Genomic DNA, 19,079 nt, shown 5'->3' with positions numbered 1-19,079 from the left:
GATTCTCACTCACTGATATGCGAACAAATACATACCAGTGCATGCAAAAATGTTAAGGCACAAGGCCTTCCAGCAGCGTGTTTACCATTGATACTCCAAAGAGGCACAGGATTGAAGTAGATCAACAGGGTACAATAAGTGTAAGAACTGCAAACAGAACTATGGCACAGGGTACATTTAAATAACCAACTCTTATTATCCGTGGGTGTATTATCTGCATCATGAATTAACCAGGCTTTGCATTTCCCCATCACCCCAGCTGCACTGCATGGATGCTTGCATCACGCTCATTTCTAAAGAGCTAGCTGGCAAACTATTCTGAAGGTGAATATATTGTTCTTATAAGCAAAGTTCTGTACATTTTCTGTGTTTTTGCTATTCAAGTTATCCTGCCACGAGAGGCCTTACAAACTAGAGCTATAGGTGGCCTCAAATGGACAAAGGTAAGAAAGATCCTTCAGTAGTTATTAAAATGCAATGGATAAAATTCTGTTTCAAACTCCCTACGCAGAGGGTGCTGGGAGGTTGCATGGGAAGAAAAGAATTTTTGTATTTACTTTAATACAAATCATTCAACATCTGTCGCAAAGAAGCCTGCTGTCAGGGACATGACACTAACGTTCACCTGGCTGGTACTGCTAGTCCTGCATTCACATGGCTGAGACAACTGGCAAACACACAGCTCTACGATGCACTCACACATACACACATGCCTCAATCACATTTTACTTGAGCATAAACGGCATCGTGTATGTGTGCAGTCTGCAGAACGTATACTCACACACACGCGAGGAAGCTACAACCACCTACTGCACAGCTTCCAGGCTGTCTTGAAAAACTGTAGGAGCTGAAATATTTTATATAGTGAAAAAAAAAATTCTAGAGAGAGGATAGTTGTACTGAAAGTACAGCTAGCACACCCTGGATCTTTACAATGCAGCATCAGCCATTATTTATCTGAGCACACTAAGCTTGCAAAAGTGCCGGGGCAGTGCTGAGCTCTGGCACTGATCAGTGCCCAAACAGAACACTCACATCAGCTGCCTGCTGCCACTCCAACAGCTGAAGAATGGGGACAACAGAACACAGCACATGAATTGTTTTGCACCAGCAGATTTCAAAGGAGAAAAAGTGGGCAAAGAGTGAGCTGTTAATTGCTAAAGGCAACGAGACTTATTAATAAGAGAGAAACCCTATTAAGACATTAATAGCTTTGAGCCTCAGCTTGTAAGCAGTTGTGCAACTTCTACTCGGGTCACTGCTGCAAAAGTTTTCAAGGGAAATAAAAACGAAATAATAAGATCTGAAGTAAGTTGGAATATCCACTTAAAATGAGAATTACACATTTTAGTTGACAGTGGGGACTGTCTCTAGATACAGAGATGATGATGCATTCATGTATGACTAATGGTCATGTTTGTTATTGACATAAATGTAACAGAAGGGCAAAAATGAACCAAAAAAAAAAAAAGGATGTGAGGCTTAAAACATAAATCACTGCAACACATCTTTGATCTTGTCTTCAGCTGTGATCTGGATAAGGTCACAGAGGATCTTCCTGAGGATTTCTAATCTTTGATTTGGTCTTTCTGCCCTCAAAGAACTACGTTCACACCATTATCTTTTCTATCTTAATTGCTGCTAGCTTTTCCACACTCTCTCAGGATTATTTGGAAGAAGAAAATAGATTACATCTCAAATATGTTACACACTAAGACATTTTATTTAACAAGACTAAACAAGTTTGGATTTTATCATAAATGTGGTTGGATGCCCCTCATAAGTATCTGCTATTTATGATCAAAGTGCATTCCCACTTTACGAGGTAACCATTCACCTTCACCTAACATGCACAAAAAGGAGAGGAGAGCAGGGAAAAGCAGAAACATATCCAGTAAAGTATGTACAAACTTCCCTATCCTTATATTATTCTTAGGTATCACTCTCAGAATTAAGCAAGGAAGCCAAAACAATTTTATGTGAATAAAATCCCATTGTCTTTAAAGAACTGCCTGAAAAGAATAAATGACAAAATCACTCTTCAACAGTCAGTAGGATTAAGACTTTCCAAGCCTGATTACAAAGTTATTTGGTTTAGAAAATCCTAAGGCTGCTTCTACTACAATATTTATGTACCTTCACCTTCTTTGTTATTTTTCTTTCTTTCTGAAGAGAAGTCTGAGAGCAACCTGGAAGAAAGAAAGGAATAAAGCTCAGATCCTTTTGTAGACCCAAATGCTGCAATTTTCACATGAATTTCAAATGCGGCTGACAAAAACACACCCCAGTTCTCCTTCCAGGTTTCAGCTTCAAACTGCTGATTTGTAAGAATAAGTAACATTCAAAGTCTAAAATGCCCTCAAGTTCACATTTCATGCTACTGAACAAAATACTACAATTTCAACATTATTGAAGAAAGGCTCATCAAAGAGTTATTTACGCTACAGGAAAGTTTGGGCTTTGTTAGAGAGCTGCCTACATACTTACCACTCGTAGTGATCATCTAATAAAAACAGTAACTTTAGAACCACCACAATAACTGCTGCTGCAAGGACATCATATTTCACTTTCCTTGCTGATTTATTTCCAGGCGTGAGAGTCAGGAAATCCGCCTCTCCCATAGAAGTCTTTTTGACCACGCGACAAGTCCAGTTGTGCAATTCATCTAGTCAATACAAAGCAGAATATAAAAGGACTATGTTGAAAGAAGCTAAAAATACTTCTGCAGTGCAAAATAGTGGTCATTAGAGGAAAACATTGCTCCTGTCTTTTGGAACAATTAGCCGTCTTTCTCAGGCTGAGCAGCATTTCGAGATGTTTTCATAGATGGTAGGTAATCTTTGTTGTAATTAAAATAAAAATGATTGACATACATTCACAGGAAAAAAGAATAAACTTTTTAAATATTGGCTAATGTTATTCAAAAGATGGCATTATGTCATCCTCAACTTTGTTCCGGGAAAGTAAATCTTAAATCTATATACCTAATAACAGTTAAACTCTAATTTTTAAAAAAACCAACAAACCCAAAGCCAAAAATCTGTCAACCCCCTTTTTTTTCTGTCTGTCGGCTTTAAACAAATGTGGGATCGGAGCCAGGCCATAGCAGCACCAAGAGAACCAGGGGCTGCTTAAAGAAGCTTCTGGGCACAGAGCCCAGCATGCCTGGCACAGCAGCACCGGGCACAAAGCAGACATTCAACCTGGAGCTGACCCTGTAAGAGCTAATTGCACCTGCTGCCATGGTTTGTAGCAAACCTATACAGCTGCGGCTCCGAAAGCAGCAGCACGCTGTCCATACAGCCCTGTGTTACTCCACGCTTATTTTTCACAGATACAAATCCCCCAAATTTCTCACCGTTCCTGTTCAGCAAGAAATACAGGTGGAGATTACATCACCGTTGGATTCCACAAAGGTTAGCAACGTATGACTAAGTACAATCTTAATCCATCTCTACTTTGTATTCTCTTGCTGCTTACAAAGAGCTCACTACAAACCAGTATTTAATCCTCTCATACATAACAGTGGAAGGTAAGTAAAATCTGAAAAGTATAAAAGCACTTCCAAAACAAACCTTCTTGTGACAGCTGCTGATACACTTTCTTGTACTTTCAATCATTTAGCCTACATTTTCACTGTTATTCACTGTCCTGAGAAGCAACGCCAATTCATTTTAGGAGTTGAAACAGCAACAATCATCTTTTTTTTCATTTATAAAAGAGAAACACAAACCATTCACACACAGAAAGTAACAACCAAAACAAAAAGATACTTCTATGTGACAAAAAGTTCAGTAAGCAAGGAAAGAGTAAAGGACAATAGATTTTTCTCTTCTACTAACTTCCAAAGGGTATTCAGAACCTTATTTCTCTGTAATTTACCTGGAAATGCCCAATTTTTAGCCTCTCTTTTCTAAAATGAAATCCCCAAACTATTAATTGTCAGAATGCTTTTTAGGAAAAAAATCTCAATTTACAGGCTATTTGTCTGCAGAAGTCATCTCCAGAGACAGCAGCAGGGCAGTTCAGCAGACGCTGCTCACGGACTGGCAGTCATCAGCCTTCCTTTGGTAGGTCAATATTCAACACTTCATTTTAGAATTAAGAAAAATACTTCATACTTACGCAGTACGTTCTGTCAAACCTAAACCAGACCAACCAACCAAGTGAGACAAGCTGTTTTCTCACACAGCATCACTTGTTAGTACTAAAATGATTGCTGATACACAGTATCACAGAACACGTGTTCAATATTGCATATTATGCTTCCATTCAGTGCTGAACTTCATGAACCCCTGATCTAGAGTTACTAAACCAGGTGACTTCCACTAGGAGCTCTTAGTTCACATCACTACTGAAAGATGTGAAACAAAGCATCCACTCAACAGCCTCAGAGAGTTAGCACCAGAGAGCACTGCATATCTGGGCCTTCAGTACCTACTTGGATGTTTGATGGAGGCACTTCCTATAGAAATTACCTTTCAGTTCAAGCTTAAGCATGTATAAACTAAAAGGAAAAGAGGAGGCACTTTTAAGAGGAGTAATTTAAGTCTTTTTTGCTAGGATTTAATAAACCGAAGAAAAACTTATCGGTTCAGGTTAAGGAAAATATTTACCAGGTAAATTAGCTTCCATCATGTACTTCATGCACAACACATTTGGATGCAGAAAGCAGTTGTCTGTTATATCTGGAAAACGAGGCAGATCTAAAAATGCTGCAAGTTCGACCATTTTGTTGTAGACTTCTTCGTATACAGGCCATGACTGCAAAACAGAGTTAAGAGTGTGTTATGTATTTGTGTTGGTGTATTTGTTATTAATTTTAATAATGAATTTTCTATTTTAATACAGAAACACTGCATTCTTTCAGCACTCTGCATGACTGAACACATGTGCGAGAATGGAGCCAGACTGCAGTACTGCAAAGAGAAACATCGGCTATTTTTAAAGCCCGTAAAATGCATATAATGCCAATAAAACATTGCTGTTCAGACTGCTGACAAGCCACTGCCCTCTTAGTGAAGGGATCAATACATTTCCAGACACTCCAAGACTGAAAATGCATTTAAAAACAATAATTAAATAGAAGATGAAATGTCTTAAGAGGTAAGAGATAACAGAGTCAGAATGGGTGAGGCTGGGAGGGAGACTATCTGATCCCAGTGCCCTGCTCAGCTCAGCTACAGCAGGTTGGCCAGGACCGTGTCCCGTTGGATTCTGAGCATTTCCAAAGATGACAACTACCTACAACTGCGTGGCTGACCTGCTATTCCAGTGGTTCACTACCTGCACTGCAGAAAACAATATATTTCTTATCATTAAATGGAATTTAATAGCTAATAGTGATGACTATACTGAAAAATAGTGTTTTGTAATTGAGCATCTACTTTATCTGTGTTACTATGCTCCACTGCAATTTCCACAGAAATAAATAGGAGGCATTACTTTCAGAGCAGCTAAGTACTTTCCTTTAATTGGAATTTAGCAGAGGCTTACACGTTGCACACAGATTCAGAACTTCCTTGATCAATAATGAATTCAGGGTTTTATATGAATTCTGGATTTTATAGACCAGACTGAGATCAGAGCAATCATGTTTATGACAACAGTAAGACTGAAGTAATGTCTTTTTATCCAATCATTTGGTTTCCTTTCTTTTAATATAAGCTATGTAGCCAATGTTCACATTTTATAGTCTTGGAGTGTTACCATACTTTTTTTTTTTTTTTTTAAGTGCTCTCCCCCCAGACTGCAGTTAAGACTTGCATTAATAAATGCTTAAGTAAACGAATAACCCTGCTGTCACTATTACACATGCCAACTTCTTGTAACAGTTAGGAAGTTGTTCATTAGATTTTCTAAATGGTGTTAAAAAGTGGCTTAGGCTTCTACATGACTATCTTGAGAAACAAGAAAAACACGCATTGCCGGACCTCTGCAAAAGCTCCAGCTCACCGTGCTTCCCTTCCTCTTAAAAGAGCAGCCGTTAATTGAATACCAAAACAAAACCTGAAGCCGATTTCGCCTTTCTCCAGTGTATTTGGGAAAAAAATGAAAGTCCCAGGCGATTCAAATAAAAGCATCGCATAAGTAATGTACCTAATTAGATACAAAGGAAATGCGTTGGATGAACAGCAGCTGAATTAGTAGCTTCTTAATCGCACAGCACAGATGACAATAAAGACACCGAGAATTCAGCCATTTGAAGCATTCCCATTCTCAAACACTGAACAGTGAGGTTATCTGAAGCCTAAATTAAACAAGAGCTGCTTTAAGATGCGTAGCTCTTAATTTGAGGTCCTATCACTTTTTATATGAGCTCTTCTCACCACATCAGGCTAAGGAGGCAGCCCTAGGTTCCAGGTCCCAGGGACAACACGAGCTATCATTTGGCTCTTTTTAAAAGGGTGTAAACAAACAGACAGTTATCAATTTATGTTCATAAAGAGATGTGAACACAACTGGGACACGTGGCTCTAGGACACACTAATCCACCACAGAGACCAACCAAATCAATTACTGCTTCCCAAGGCTTAGCTCTCAAGCTCCACATGCACAACTGCACAACTCGTGCCTCTACAATGCAGAGCTGAGTTACAACAAAGTAAGATGAATGGAACCCCGTGCTTCCAGGAACACACAGCCATCGCCTGAGCTTTGGGCTGTAGGTGTAAGCTGAACCTAACAGATCACATCCCAGCAAGACACATCACAGCAAAGAGTTGGAAGGCTTGAAGGTTAGGACTGAAGAGACCAGAGAGCATTTCTAGCCCTGGAAATTCTTATCTGTCACCACATACACCTGCCTAATTCTGAAGGAGGTCTGATTTCATACAGAAAATCCCTTATGCTGCAAAATTTTGTATGAACTGGGAGGGTTAAAACAAACAGAACACCCAAATTCCACACAACAAGCACAGTAAATACCAGAACGATACTAGGAAAAAGCAAAATACAGCAAAGCAGCAGCCGTCAGAGCCACAGACCAACACCATAGCTGAGGCTCAAAGGGAGCCAAGGAAGTCATCTGATTCAATCGTGGACCAACTGGGTCCAACCTAGAGCAGGTTGCCCAGGCCTACACCCAGGTAGCCTTCAAATTGATAAATTTTATCACTTTCTACCTAGCTATGCATCTTTTCCACCAAAACAAACGAACGAAGTGATAAAACAAGCTGAAAAAAAAAAAAACAAAAAAACCAACCCAAAACAACAAATCAACTAGGAAAGCAAGTTTCAGAGCTGGGGCTTCCTTTCAATGAAAGCAAAGCCTCCAGCAGCTCATGGTTAAACCCCAAGGTAGGAGTCCCTGGACAGGAGAGGATTAGACCACACGCCACACATTCTCGAAGTACAACTTTCACGTACCCAATCACAAATTAAAAGATTTTGCATTACTTATTTGCAGTTGTGTTTCTGTGTTAAATACTAGGACAACTCCCCAGTCCATCAGCACATGGAGTTACTAAGCTCTCACTTTGTTTCGAGAACCTGGGAAACACTCCACATATAAAACTCAGTTACAAACCCTTGAGGGCACTTAATAATTTCAGGAAGACTGACAGAAAACCCTTTTAAAGTCATGCCATCTGATAGCCCTTTCAGGTGTTTCGCAAGCTGGAATTTCTTCAAGACTGATCAACAATGCTGACAGAGCCCATAACTCGTCCAGAATGGGTACAGAGGTTACTGAGAACTTCTCTTAACAGCATTGTCTTGAAAATCTTTTGTACCTCATTCTCACACATGACAAACAAGGTAACTTCAGGTCTTCTACAGAAAGCAGCGTGGAAGATTACTACTACTTTATGGTTTTCTTTTTTCTCTCTGCCCAACTCCAGCTTTGCATAGGAAGAAGAATACATAATGTTTAGTTGGTAAAGATGTATCTAGTATAAGATTTTCATTATAATATACACTCATTACACTATTTAAATTAGTTGCATTTATCGTTCAAAATTACATGAAATTTTTCACCCGTGTTAGAAAAGAACCACCTGGTTTTCAGAAGCAGGTGAGCCAAACTATTTACATGATAATCAGATCACAGCAGCAGGTAATTGTTTTGGGTGAGCCAAGATTGCAGCCTCTCCTACTTGTTTGGACAGTATCAGGATGTTGCTGATCAACAAGTAGAAAACAGTATACAACTGGCTGACTTTCTAGATTCACTTGCAGGCTCCACAGCTTCTTGTTTCAAATGTGGTCTAACTGACTCTCTTCTTAGATGACTGTATAGACAATTTTCGCCTCCTGTATCAGGACAAGAAATCAGGAGTAATTACTTATATATTCACAGTTCTGTTTATATTGTTGTGAATATGTTCTATCTTTCTGAAAAGAATTGAAGAGTTGTTTCAATTCTTATATCTTTTTCTTTTTCCCTATCGTACTCCTTTCCAGTACTTTTCCCTAGTACAGTTCCCTTCATCATCCATTTAATCACAAATTTCCCAAAGATTCTTTTCTTCCCATACCTGCATGTTTTCTGAGGCTCTACCTTCACCTGTGCTGCTTGCATTCAGTAGCAGACATCCTTCTATGAGATTCCTTTAACAGCCATTTAATTCTGGAATCTACTTCCCTTTTTCATTATTGGCTTTTTATAGGTTGTTGGGGATCTCTGAAATGTAGTCTAGATACGCTTGGAATTATCTGAGTATCAGCAAACCTCATCACTTTCAAGAAGACTGAGTCAGTCTAGCCTGAATTTGAAAAACTGCGTCAAACTTCTCAAGAAATGGACTAAGAAAGGGGTTTAACCTGAAGATTTGGAAAACATCCAGTTATGAAGCTTGGATAAGAGGGTATGCAACAGAACCCAGAAGCTGGTTCATTAAAGCAAGGCACGTCCATAAAACAGAAGATATTTAGTTAGAAGTTAATAAGCCCATCAGAGTACTACAAATGGGCACTCCAAGAGGGTACTCTAATGTGTGTAAACACCTTTGAACAAAGCCTGCGTTGAGACATACACTGCCAGGAACCAAGCTAGCTTTAGAACTAGCTAAGGTAAAATGAGCTATCACAGCAGTCAAGCAAGTGCTCTGCACAGCCTGTCACGCTGTGCTTTGCTTCTGCTACTCAGCTACTTCAGCTGAGCTGCATTCGTTTTCTGGAGCAGAAAGCTGTCCTCCCCTCCTTGGGTAGGATACAGCCCACCAGGCTGCACAAAGAACTGCCAATAAAGGCAATAAACAAATCAGCTGTGAAATGTACACCCAAACTAGTATTTAATGCTGAATGACCTTGTGACCTAATTGTTATGTGATACCTAACGTGATTGGAAAGCCCAAACTCCTAAGATGACTGAAGTTCATTTCCCCATGCTGGGGTCCTGCCCTCACCAATCCACTATTCTTGTGCACTTGTACTAATCTGGCTGCCCCACTCAAATACGCACCAACAAATCCTACTGATGGATATTTTTTGTGTCTTTTTTTCCCCCTTCTGCATAACATCTATCTGCCTCATCATCACCCCACCTGCAGCAGCATGAAATTACTGCAATAACCATCACACGCAAATTAAGTGCACTTTAATGTTTTACCACTAATAAAACCTTCAGAAATAGATAACATTCTTTTCCCACCTAAGTGACATGGCCAAACTAAGGTAGAGAGCTGTGTTGCAGTTAGACTCCACGCAGAGTAAAGCTAAATTCTGTATGAACAGTTTCTTTGCTGGAGTACAGGGTATATACCAGAGACAAAGGCCATTTAGAGGATGGGGACCATTACCACTGCTGTACAAAACTGACTCAGTCTCAAATTGCTGGTGCACGTGTAAGGATTCCAGGAAGAACCACTGCTCCCTCATCCCTCCCTAGGTCATCATCGGAAGCAGAGGACCAGGTTCAATTGGCACTGAGCATGGCTTGGTACCACCATTTTAGTGTGGATGAAAGGAGCAGATGCAGTTCTTCAAACACTGATATCCATGAATCATATACAGATGCTGATGTAACAGCAAAGGGTGTGCCTGGAATTATTAAAAGGGAACCAAATGACAGGAAGAACAAAGGCAGGTGAAACTGCTACAGCTCCATTCGTACAACTGCTGAAAAATACATGGCGTGCAAGAGTTCTGCTAGGAAAGGCAAGAGACATAGGATATGCTTGAAGTTGGTACTGAGGATTGTTGTAGAGAAAAGATCCATTTTAGAAGAGGGCTCAATAAACAATGTTTACACATTGAGAGAATTAATTCTAGGCGTGCTAGGATATTTGACTGCATGGGATTGACGCAGGCGGTTTTTAATCAAGGAATGGTACGTGAATGATGAGCCAGCAACCTACATGCAAGAGAAAGAGCTAACTGAGCATTCAGCACAGATCACGAAACCACACAAACATAGGGGCTGGACATCATCTAGTCTAACCCCCAACAGTGTACCTTTACTGAAAAAAAAAAGTTGTTTGGCTCTATTGCAGGCTTTTTAATATCCTACTTTTGCCTTGTTCATTAGGCAGTTCCTGGCTAAAGTGGTTTTTGAATAAATGAGTTTCAATATTATTAAACCAACAGGGAGACGTGCACGAATGTTGCTCTGCTCATGCTCAAGTTAAATCTGAGCAACCAATATTTTTCTAAAAAATGTGGTCTTTCTATAAATGGAGAGAGCAATCCAGCAGGGAACTGAACTGTCATAAACATATTGAGCTACAGGACTTCAGGAACAGATTTTATTGAATTTCATAAATATTTTAGTAGGTTTGTTTTCTTTCTTCATTAAGTAATGCTTGAAGGCAGGTATGGACAAGCTAGAGTTTCTGTTACACAACAGCAAGCTCCCGTGATAAACTTGATTACAATAACCCTTTCAGCAGTGAACTTCCTCCTCAGCTTTTTTTTTTTTTTTTTAAATAAAAGCCTCGCCCTTGATTCTTTCCATTCTGCACTATTCTTTTTTTTGTGAACGAGTAGTACATGCACCTGCTAAAAGTGAACAAGAATACAAAATTACAAAGAAAGAAAGAAAGGAAACAAATAACAGAGAGAAGGAACCCCCCAAATTAAGATTACAGAGTATGGCAAAAGCACTGCAGACCAAAGCAGGAATTGCTGCTTGTTTTGGAAAGTAAAAGCAGCATGGCTGATTAGCAGAATTTGTATGGCTGGAATTCTCCACCTCTTAGAAGATTTTTAAAAATAAACAAGAATGACTGGCTTCTGTGTCAATTTGAATTCCTTCAAGAGCTGCCATTAAAAACAAAAATCAGAGGGCTCATTCAAATTTCAACTGGGAGAATGGGGATCCTTCCACATCAGACAAAATGGGATTTTGCAAAAGGACCTCAGTAAATAGTTTTAGCTCAGCTACAAACAAGCCTAGGGGGTGCACATCCCAGAAGCAGAAAGCTGCTGTCATTATGACTGAACACTCTGGAAGAAAACAGAACGAACGTACTGACCTGCATTCATGAGTTAATTCATCGATTTCATCAGCAATTCCTCAGTTTGACTCAGACTCAAACTAAAATATAAACACACAGTGCACCAAAATCCAGGCTGCAAAACAATCCCAAGGGCAGTGGTTTCCTCAGAGATGTGTGATGACTTGAAGTCATGGGTATTAGCCAGGATCAGATTATGAAGTGGTACGAAATCCTTTTGAATAGGCAGCGTGAAAGAAAAACTTATTAAACAAGGTGACAGCTCCACAGGGTTTAGGAAATCTTGAGGGTTACTCATGGTAGTACCCCAGGTGCACAGTGTTGCCTTGGGGAAGTCTCTCCATCCTGGGGTCCCAACAGTAAGGGAGCAGCAGTGCCCCGTTACCCCCGGCCTGAGCAGAACAGCCACCACAGCACCTGATGAGCACCCAAGGACAAAACAGAGCAAATGTTCTGCAGCTGTGCTGGCTTTACCTAGCACGTGCTAAAGCAGGCTTAAACTCCCACGTTAGGTGAAGAAAAGGAAAAGACAGACAAGCAGCTCATGACTTTCTGTGCATTAAACTGCAACGCTATCTTGTTATAGAAACAGTAAGCGATTAAATGATTAATAGCTACAGCCTAGCACACTTTGCAAATACCTTCAGTAATTCCTAAAATCTGCACACTCAACTTTATAATCTTAGTCACAATTCAAAGACGTGAAAGTAAGACTGTATTAGTGTAATCTGTTCACAAATCCAAGACTTATGCTTATCTTAAAAGCCAAAAAGAAACGAACAGAAGGTTGTTTAGAAGTATTACCAGTAACGTGTAAAAACACCTGTCTCCCAGAAGACCCACTATTTACCCTCACTTTTTCTCTTTTACCTTATCTTTTTCACTTCTACCTTGCCACATTTTTAGGCCAGATTTTGTGCCATTGCTCTTTCCTGCTCCTAGTGTTGGGAAGAAAAGTAGCTGGTTTTCATTAATTATCTCACAAAGTTTCACCATCCCAAAAAAGTTTCTCCAGAGCACAAAACCCACAAATTGAAACCCTAACTTTAATCCCAGAACAGCAACAAAAAGTGGCTGTACCACTTCTATCCAAGAAGATCTATTTAGCCTTGTGTCCAGCAGCAAGCAAGAGAGATGAGTGGGAAGGAATTTAAGAGCTAAGTAAGCCACAAGGACACCTTCCCAATTTTTTGTCCAGCTTCACACAGTTTGTGGCTGAGCCAACACTTACTAGTTCTGCATGCCTTTTCTTCTGTGGGCCTTGTCCAGTCACTCTCTGACCCTATTAGCACCCAGAATGTCTGACAGCAATAAGTTCCACCAATTATCCACAAGATACACAAAGAAAAATTCTCTGCTGTTTGATTCTGAACCAGCAGACTAGCAAATTTTGTCTAGTGCTTCCAAAGAAGCGATACTGGGAGAGATTCAGAATGGCTGCCGTCTGAACAAAATAAACCATCACCATTCTTTAACTTGAAAGGTAAGTAGATAAACTGAATTGTTTCTTGCCTAGGAAACCTGTATCTGCTTTTGATCATCCTTGTCACTCCACAAATCTTCTTGTTCTCCTGGGATTTTTTTTTTTTTTTTTTTTTGAGAGAGGGTAAGAAAAACAAAACAAACAACCAAAACAAAAAGAAGAAAAAAAAACAACAAAAGGAACCAACCAAACAAATCAGAAAACACCCCAAAACCAACAGCAGCAAAAAAAACAAAACCAAACCAACCAACAAATCAATCCAACCAGAATTCCATAGCGTGAGGAGTATGAGGGATTTATACATTAACAATGCTTCATTCTACAGTTCCTTATTAGAAGTCAGGAATTACTAGAAAATAATTCTAATATAGCTGGACTAAAACAGCTGCATGCTTGAAAACACCATGAAGGAATTGTAGAAACCCGTATAATTAAGATCATGCAGATATTTAAATTAAGGTTGGTACATGAACATAACATTGATCATATCAGCTTCCAGAGAACATTAAAACATTTCTACTTGAAAAAAAATCACTTCCTATTAGACAGACTTAATGGGCATTTCTGTTGATTCAGATACACCTTATGGGTGTACTTGGACACAAAGAAGATATTGGTGAGAAAAATATATTTCTATTTAATTGAAGCTTGTGGGTCAATGAATCACAGTCTTTTCTTAAAGAAGAGCAAAAATTAAATGCAATGCTTGCCCACTGTGATCTTTACCCACTATAATGATGCCACACAAAAAAAACAAAGCTTGTACTGTATCTGTCTTTTAAGTTTTTCTCCTTCCCACATAATGTCTTTATTTCCTACTCTTCTCTCCCAGTAGTCTCAAAATAACATCAGTCAACTGCTGGATAGGATGAAAACCTTAGAAGTTTCAAACTGGTATTTGCTTTATCTATATTCTCATAACAATCAAGCTGAGAGATTATGTATTTTAGTAGATGCAGAAGGGAGCAGTTTTCTTGCATGAGAAATCTGGTTAAGAAGGTAGCGGGTTTTGTTGTTTTTTTTTCCAACTCATTCAAAGCTGTTTGCAACACAGAAGAGGTTACTTGCCTCCATACCACAATTTTTCTACAAGGCTAACTCTCCAAAAATGCTCAGCAGACCATTTTATTTTAAAAACCATCTTCAGAGTAGACAATGGCTTAATTTATCAACATGCTCATTTTAATCAATAAACTTCCAAATGGCAACGTCAAATTAATTTAGATGTCAATGTCAACTTAGAGAATGCACTGTTATCACCCATCAAATTAACAATGCCAAATCAGTCACCAAACGGTAGGCCTACTACAGACAGCAGAAAGTAGGCTCACAATCACAGGGTCTCGTTCTCATGGGGGACTTCGATCACTTTGATATTTACCAGAAGAGCAACATTATCAGGCACACATGGTCCTGGAGTTTCCTGCAGTGCATGGAAGGTAACCTTCTGACACAAGTGGTGGAAAGGAGTGCTACTGGACCTTGTTAAAAACAGGAAAGGTCTGGTTGGGTACATGAAGGCTGAGGGCATCCTTGGATGCAGTGACTACGAGTCAGTGGAATTCAGGATCTTTATCAATGACATCAATGACGGAATCGAGTGCCCCGTCCCTGGAGCCGTTCAAGGCCAGATTGGATGGGGCCCTGGGCAGCCTGGTCTAGTACTGAATGTGGAAGTTGGTGGCCCTGCATGTGGCAGGGGGGTTGGAGATTCATGATCCTTGAGGTCCCTTCCAACCCTGGCTATTCTGTGATTCTGTGATCTTGCATGGAAGAAGCAAGGCAATACATAGCATTGCCAACCAAGATTTCAGGAGAGCCAACCCTGACTTCTTCAAGGACCTACTTGGAGGCATCCCATGAGTTTCAGCGTTGGAAGGTAATGGGGTCCAAGAGAGTTGGCTGACATCCAAGCATCACTTCCTCCAAGCTCAAGATTGGTGCATCCCTAAGAGTAAGAAATCAGGTAAAGGTGGGAGGAGACCCACATGAATGAGCTAGCAGCTCATGGAAAAATTCATATGGAAGATGAAAGTCCATGGACAGCAGAAAAGAGGTCTGGTCTCTTGGAAGTAACATAGGAATGCTGTCAAGGCACGCAGGGATACAGTGAGGAAGGCTAAGACCGCCTTGGAAATAAAACTGACTAGGAAGGTCAAGGACAACAAGGAAGGCTTCTGTAAGTATGTCAACAGCAAAAGGAAGACTATGAAAATTGTTGGTCTGCTGCTGAATGAAGTGGATGTCTTGTTAACAGAGGACACTGAGAAGGAAGGCACAGTTACTGAATGCCTTCTTTGCTTCAGTCTTTGCTGTTAGGACTGCCCTTAAGGAGTCCCAGACCCTGGAGATAAGAGAAAGACTGTAGAAAGGAAGACTTCTTTGTTGAGGAGGATCCGATCAGAGATCATCTAGGCAAATCTGAGACACACAAATCTATGGATCCCAATGGCATGCACCCAAAAGTGCTGAGCTGCCAAGAAGCTTTCTATCACCTTTGAAAGGTGTTGGGGAATGGGAGAGGTGCCTGAGGATGATAAGGGTAGCGAAGCACCAGAGGATGATAAGGGTAGCGAAGCACCAGAACAGGCTGAGAGGCTGTGGAATCTCATTCTCTGGAGATACTAAAAACTTGTCTGGATGCTTTTCTGTGTAACCTACTGCAGGAAATCTGCTTTAGCAGGGGGTTGGATTAGATCTACGTAGGCCCCTTCCAACCCCCATGATTTCCTCAGCAAGAATTTCTGTTGAATGACCTCATAAAATACTCAGAATACAGAAGTAGGCAGAGGAATTTCACTCCTCCTTAGACATTGGGACAAAAATCATAAAGCCCTAAAACAGTGATTCACTTCATCTACCCCTCCTAGAAGAGTACTATAATTAGGAGACTCAATCTACACCCACAACTAAAGAAACACGAGCAGTTAAGAAACACTGTCAAGTTTATAAACTTCTATTAACATACAGAAACTCTGTAATGAAGCAAATGTTAATCCATCTGCTTTTAAGCTGATGAAATTGTAGATCCAGAAATAGCATCTTTGATATCAAACAATCCCAAAGTATGAAATATCATTTGCTCAGTTATGCTACATCCAGCTTAGGGTACAAATCAAGGAACAAAACGAGCGTGGAGGAATTAGCCTGAAGGGCTGGATAAATACCCTTAGTTCTTAACGATATTAAAAATAATCACCATGAGATTTCTAAGGCTCTTCAGTGGTCAGTTTGGCTTTGTATGAGTTTATGCCACCACTACAGTTCACCCAGAACATCAACCCCCTGGCTCCTACCACGGCAGGTGCAGCAGTGTGCTCTGCAGCCGTTCCCACTAAGAGTGCTCACAGACAATGCATCATTCTCTGTGCTCTTGGGGTTTGAGTACAGATCTCATCTCCCATGTGACAATACCGCTCAGCTACTTTGCTATGTGAGAAGTAACTCTCTTCTTTTTACTGTATTTAAAAGAACAATGAAAAATAACTTGATCTTTGTTCTTAGCACACGTGGGAAGAACGACCCACATGAGCAAAATCAGCACACCAGCTCCACAAGCTTGTCCAGCTCTTGAGGAGATGGGCTGAGTGTCTGCAAAGAGAGAAGAATGAATGCTCTACTAACAGTTTCTCTCCTATGTTCCATGTGATGTACATCAAGAAACTACATTTAAGCTACCTAATGAGAATGTAAGTGAGAGAGGTACTTGCTTTCCAAAGCCTCCAAAAGCAGATGCTATCTGTCTAGGTTTAGGCAGTTCAAACACAAGAAAATATTTCACCAATGTGTGATACACTCCCGATTTCAAGAAAGAAAACAGAAGGAGCTCAAAGTACGTTACAAGTAAATGCAAACAACTGTTTCCAGCATTAATAAGCTGAGCAATAGACTAAGTTCGATATCTAAGTGATGAACGTTCTCCATTCAGTACCATAAACACAAAAAACTAGTTTTTAAGAAACCTGTAATGGTGATTCTACCTCTGGTCATAGCATACCTTCTTTATTCAATCAATCCTAATAGCATAAATTACACTAACTCCTTTACACTTCGACAAAGATTATTAGAAATTAATGAGGAATAAATGTTAAATTAGTTCTAAGATTGAGCCATTATCCTTAAAGCCTCAAGACTACAGCCAAATTCTAGTTTTTGTTGCATACAGCAGGTAACCATCAAAGTTTTTAGCAATTTTCTTTTCTTAACCCATGAGAAATCCTCCTATTTTATACTTTCCTCCAGGCTAATCGTCAGTTCTTCTGCCCCCAATATTCACAGGGAAATCAAAACCAGGAGGCGTATTAAACTTCTTAAACTCGTCAGCTAAATTTACAAAACAAAACTGATTTTACTATGCTTGAACAATGCTGAGTTGATTCAAATATGCATGTGTGGTGCAACCCTATTTTATTCAAAACAGCTCTTACTGAGCAACTAAATTATTAGATGGTCACAAGGCAAAAAATGTCTACAGGTTACAAGCATTAACAACTGTATTCCCATCATAATTTTGCCTATAATCACAATAATTAGAAATAAGGGCAAAATCTGAGGTTTTGACATCTGCCATCACGGTAAAAGTCAGCAACACGTAGCCACGCTGTAAGACAAGAGATTATCATTATGGCATCATCGCAAACTTGGAAGCAAAGGGGTCCAACATTGAGCAGCACAATGATACAAATTCCAAATTTAAACCTTGTTCTCAGTTATAACAGTAAAATATACCAAAATCCCCAGTTCCTGCCTTAAAAGGATGTACTTTAGGCCTCTCCAAACGCAGCATCAGTTGGTCACTGCCTGACAGCTCTTGGTTTTTTGAGATAATGGGAGAACATAACAGGAGGCGCACAACTCAACAACAATCTCCTGGATAAAAGAGGCAAGAAACAGCATTGTAGATATTCTGCAATTAAATGAAAGGTGAAGGCAACTAAGCCATACAAAGCAAAGAAGGTAGACAAAAAAAAAAATATCCACCATCACCAAAAGAACCTTTAATTTCAAGGTAAATAGGTAAGCCATGAAACAAATAGGAATAAATAGAAAGTTTGTTCTGCATCTGGAAGAAGAACAAGAATCCATCTTGTTAAAATAATATGGAAGGCAGAGAAAATTTATGCCTGTAAAAAAGTAAAGCAGTATCTGATAAAATGAAGTATTTCACAAAGGATAGGCCTAGGAAATTTACACACAAGAAGCTTCAAGGAAATAACCGAGGAGCTCAGGAGTTCTCTGAAACACAAATGTTGTTTTTTTAAATATCTTAAGAAATTCTGAAGATCAAAGGACACAGAAAATTAATATTAAAAAATGTAAACGGGAAGATGCAGGAACTCTACAATGATTAGCCTGGCATGGATTCTGAAGAAAATAGTACAATGACAATGGGAAAAATGGGAGCTAAAAATACCCTGTAAGTCAAACAACCTTCATAAGGTCATACAAGGAGAGAGCCAGCGGAAGCTTCAGCTCCAACAAGGAGATCTACAGGTGCTGCTTCTCTGAAAAGATCATTCTCCTTGTTTATGGAAAGCTAGCTGATACAAGGGGAGCAAATAAATAAAAAGGCAGCAGAAATCCACTGGGGGACTCATGATAACACCTCAAACACAAAAACAGCTGCTCCACTGAAAAAAAAAAAAAAAACACACGCAAAACAAAGAAGCAAAACACAACTGTCTTTAATATAATGGACACACATAGATACAAAAGTACTGCTAAGAATTAAAAAAATAAAAGGAAATAAAATCATAAGAACAGCAAGACAATGCAATCTATGGACTGCTATAAAAGAAGAAAGCAAGACTCAAAGAGTTTCAGTGTAGAGAAGTTTGCCTGCCATTGCTTACAGCAAGCCTTTCACAATCAAAAGCAGACAGAAACATAATAATCGAAGCTAGAGAGGATGTGCGCGTGCAGGTGTGCAAGATACGCACTCCTCTAATTCAAAAAAAATAATCATAGAATCACAGAATAAAACTCTCTGCACCGAAGAAGCACATTCTGAGAAGAGCTGAAGAGTCTTCCACCACACTTGAGAATACACTATGGCGCCTATTCCAACACCAGCACTCCTTACTTGAGGGAAAGGAAGACTCGGGATGAATGACACCTTTTCTTAGGGCACCAAATATATGCACTGCTTTTCAAGCTTTTCTTTTTCCTATCAAAGCCAACATCAGATCATAAATACGAAT

The 19,079-nt window shown here is 39.7% G+C and overlaps 1 protein-coding gene across 1 annotated transcript in view; it reads right to left on the bottom strand.

Annotated features, from left to right (window-relative positions):
- TAF1B (TATA-box binding protein associated factor, RNA polymerase I subunit B) overlaps positions 1–19,079 on the bottom strand; it is a gene marked incomplete at both ends in the record, with an annotated part of 43,153 nt that overhangs the window by 7,286 nt on the left and 16,788 nt on the right. The window contains 3 exons of the mRNA XM_079550225.1: positions 2,137–2,189; positions 2,488–2,665; positions 4,617–4,764. Coding sequence (XP_079406351.1) covers positions 2,137–2,189; positions 2,488–2,665; positions 4,617–4,764 — 379 coding nt within the window. The remainder of the gene's footprint in view (positions 1–2,136; positions 2,190–2,487; positions 2,666–4,616; positions 4,765–19,079) is intronic.

The sequence above is a fragment of the Tetrao urogallus genome, assembly GCF_951394365.1.
Source record: "Tetrao urogallus genome assembly, chromosome: 2".
Classification (NCBI taxonomy): domain Eukaryota; kingdom Metazoa; phylum Chordata; class Aves; order Galliformes; family Phasianidae; genus Tetrao; species Tetrao urogallus.
The sequence above is the reverse complement of the archived record's forward strand: the minus strand, read 5'-3'. Positions and strand labels throughout refer to the sequence as shown.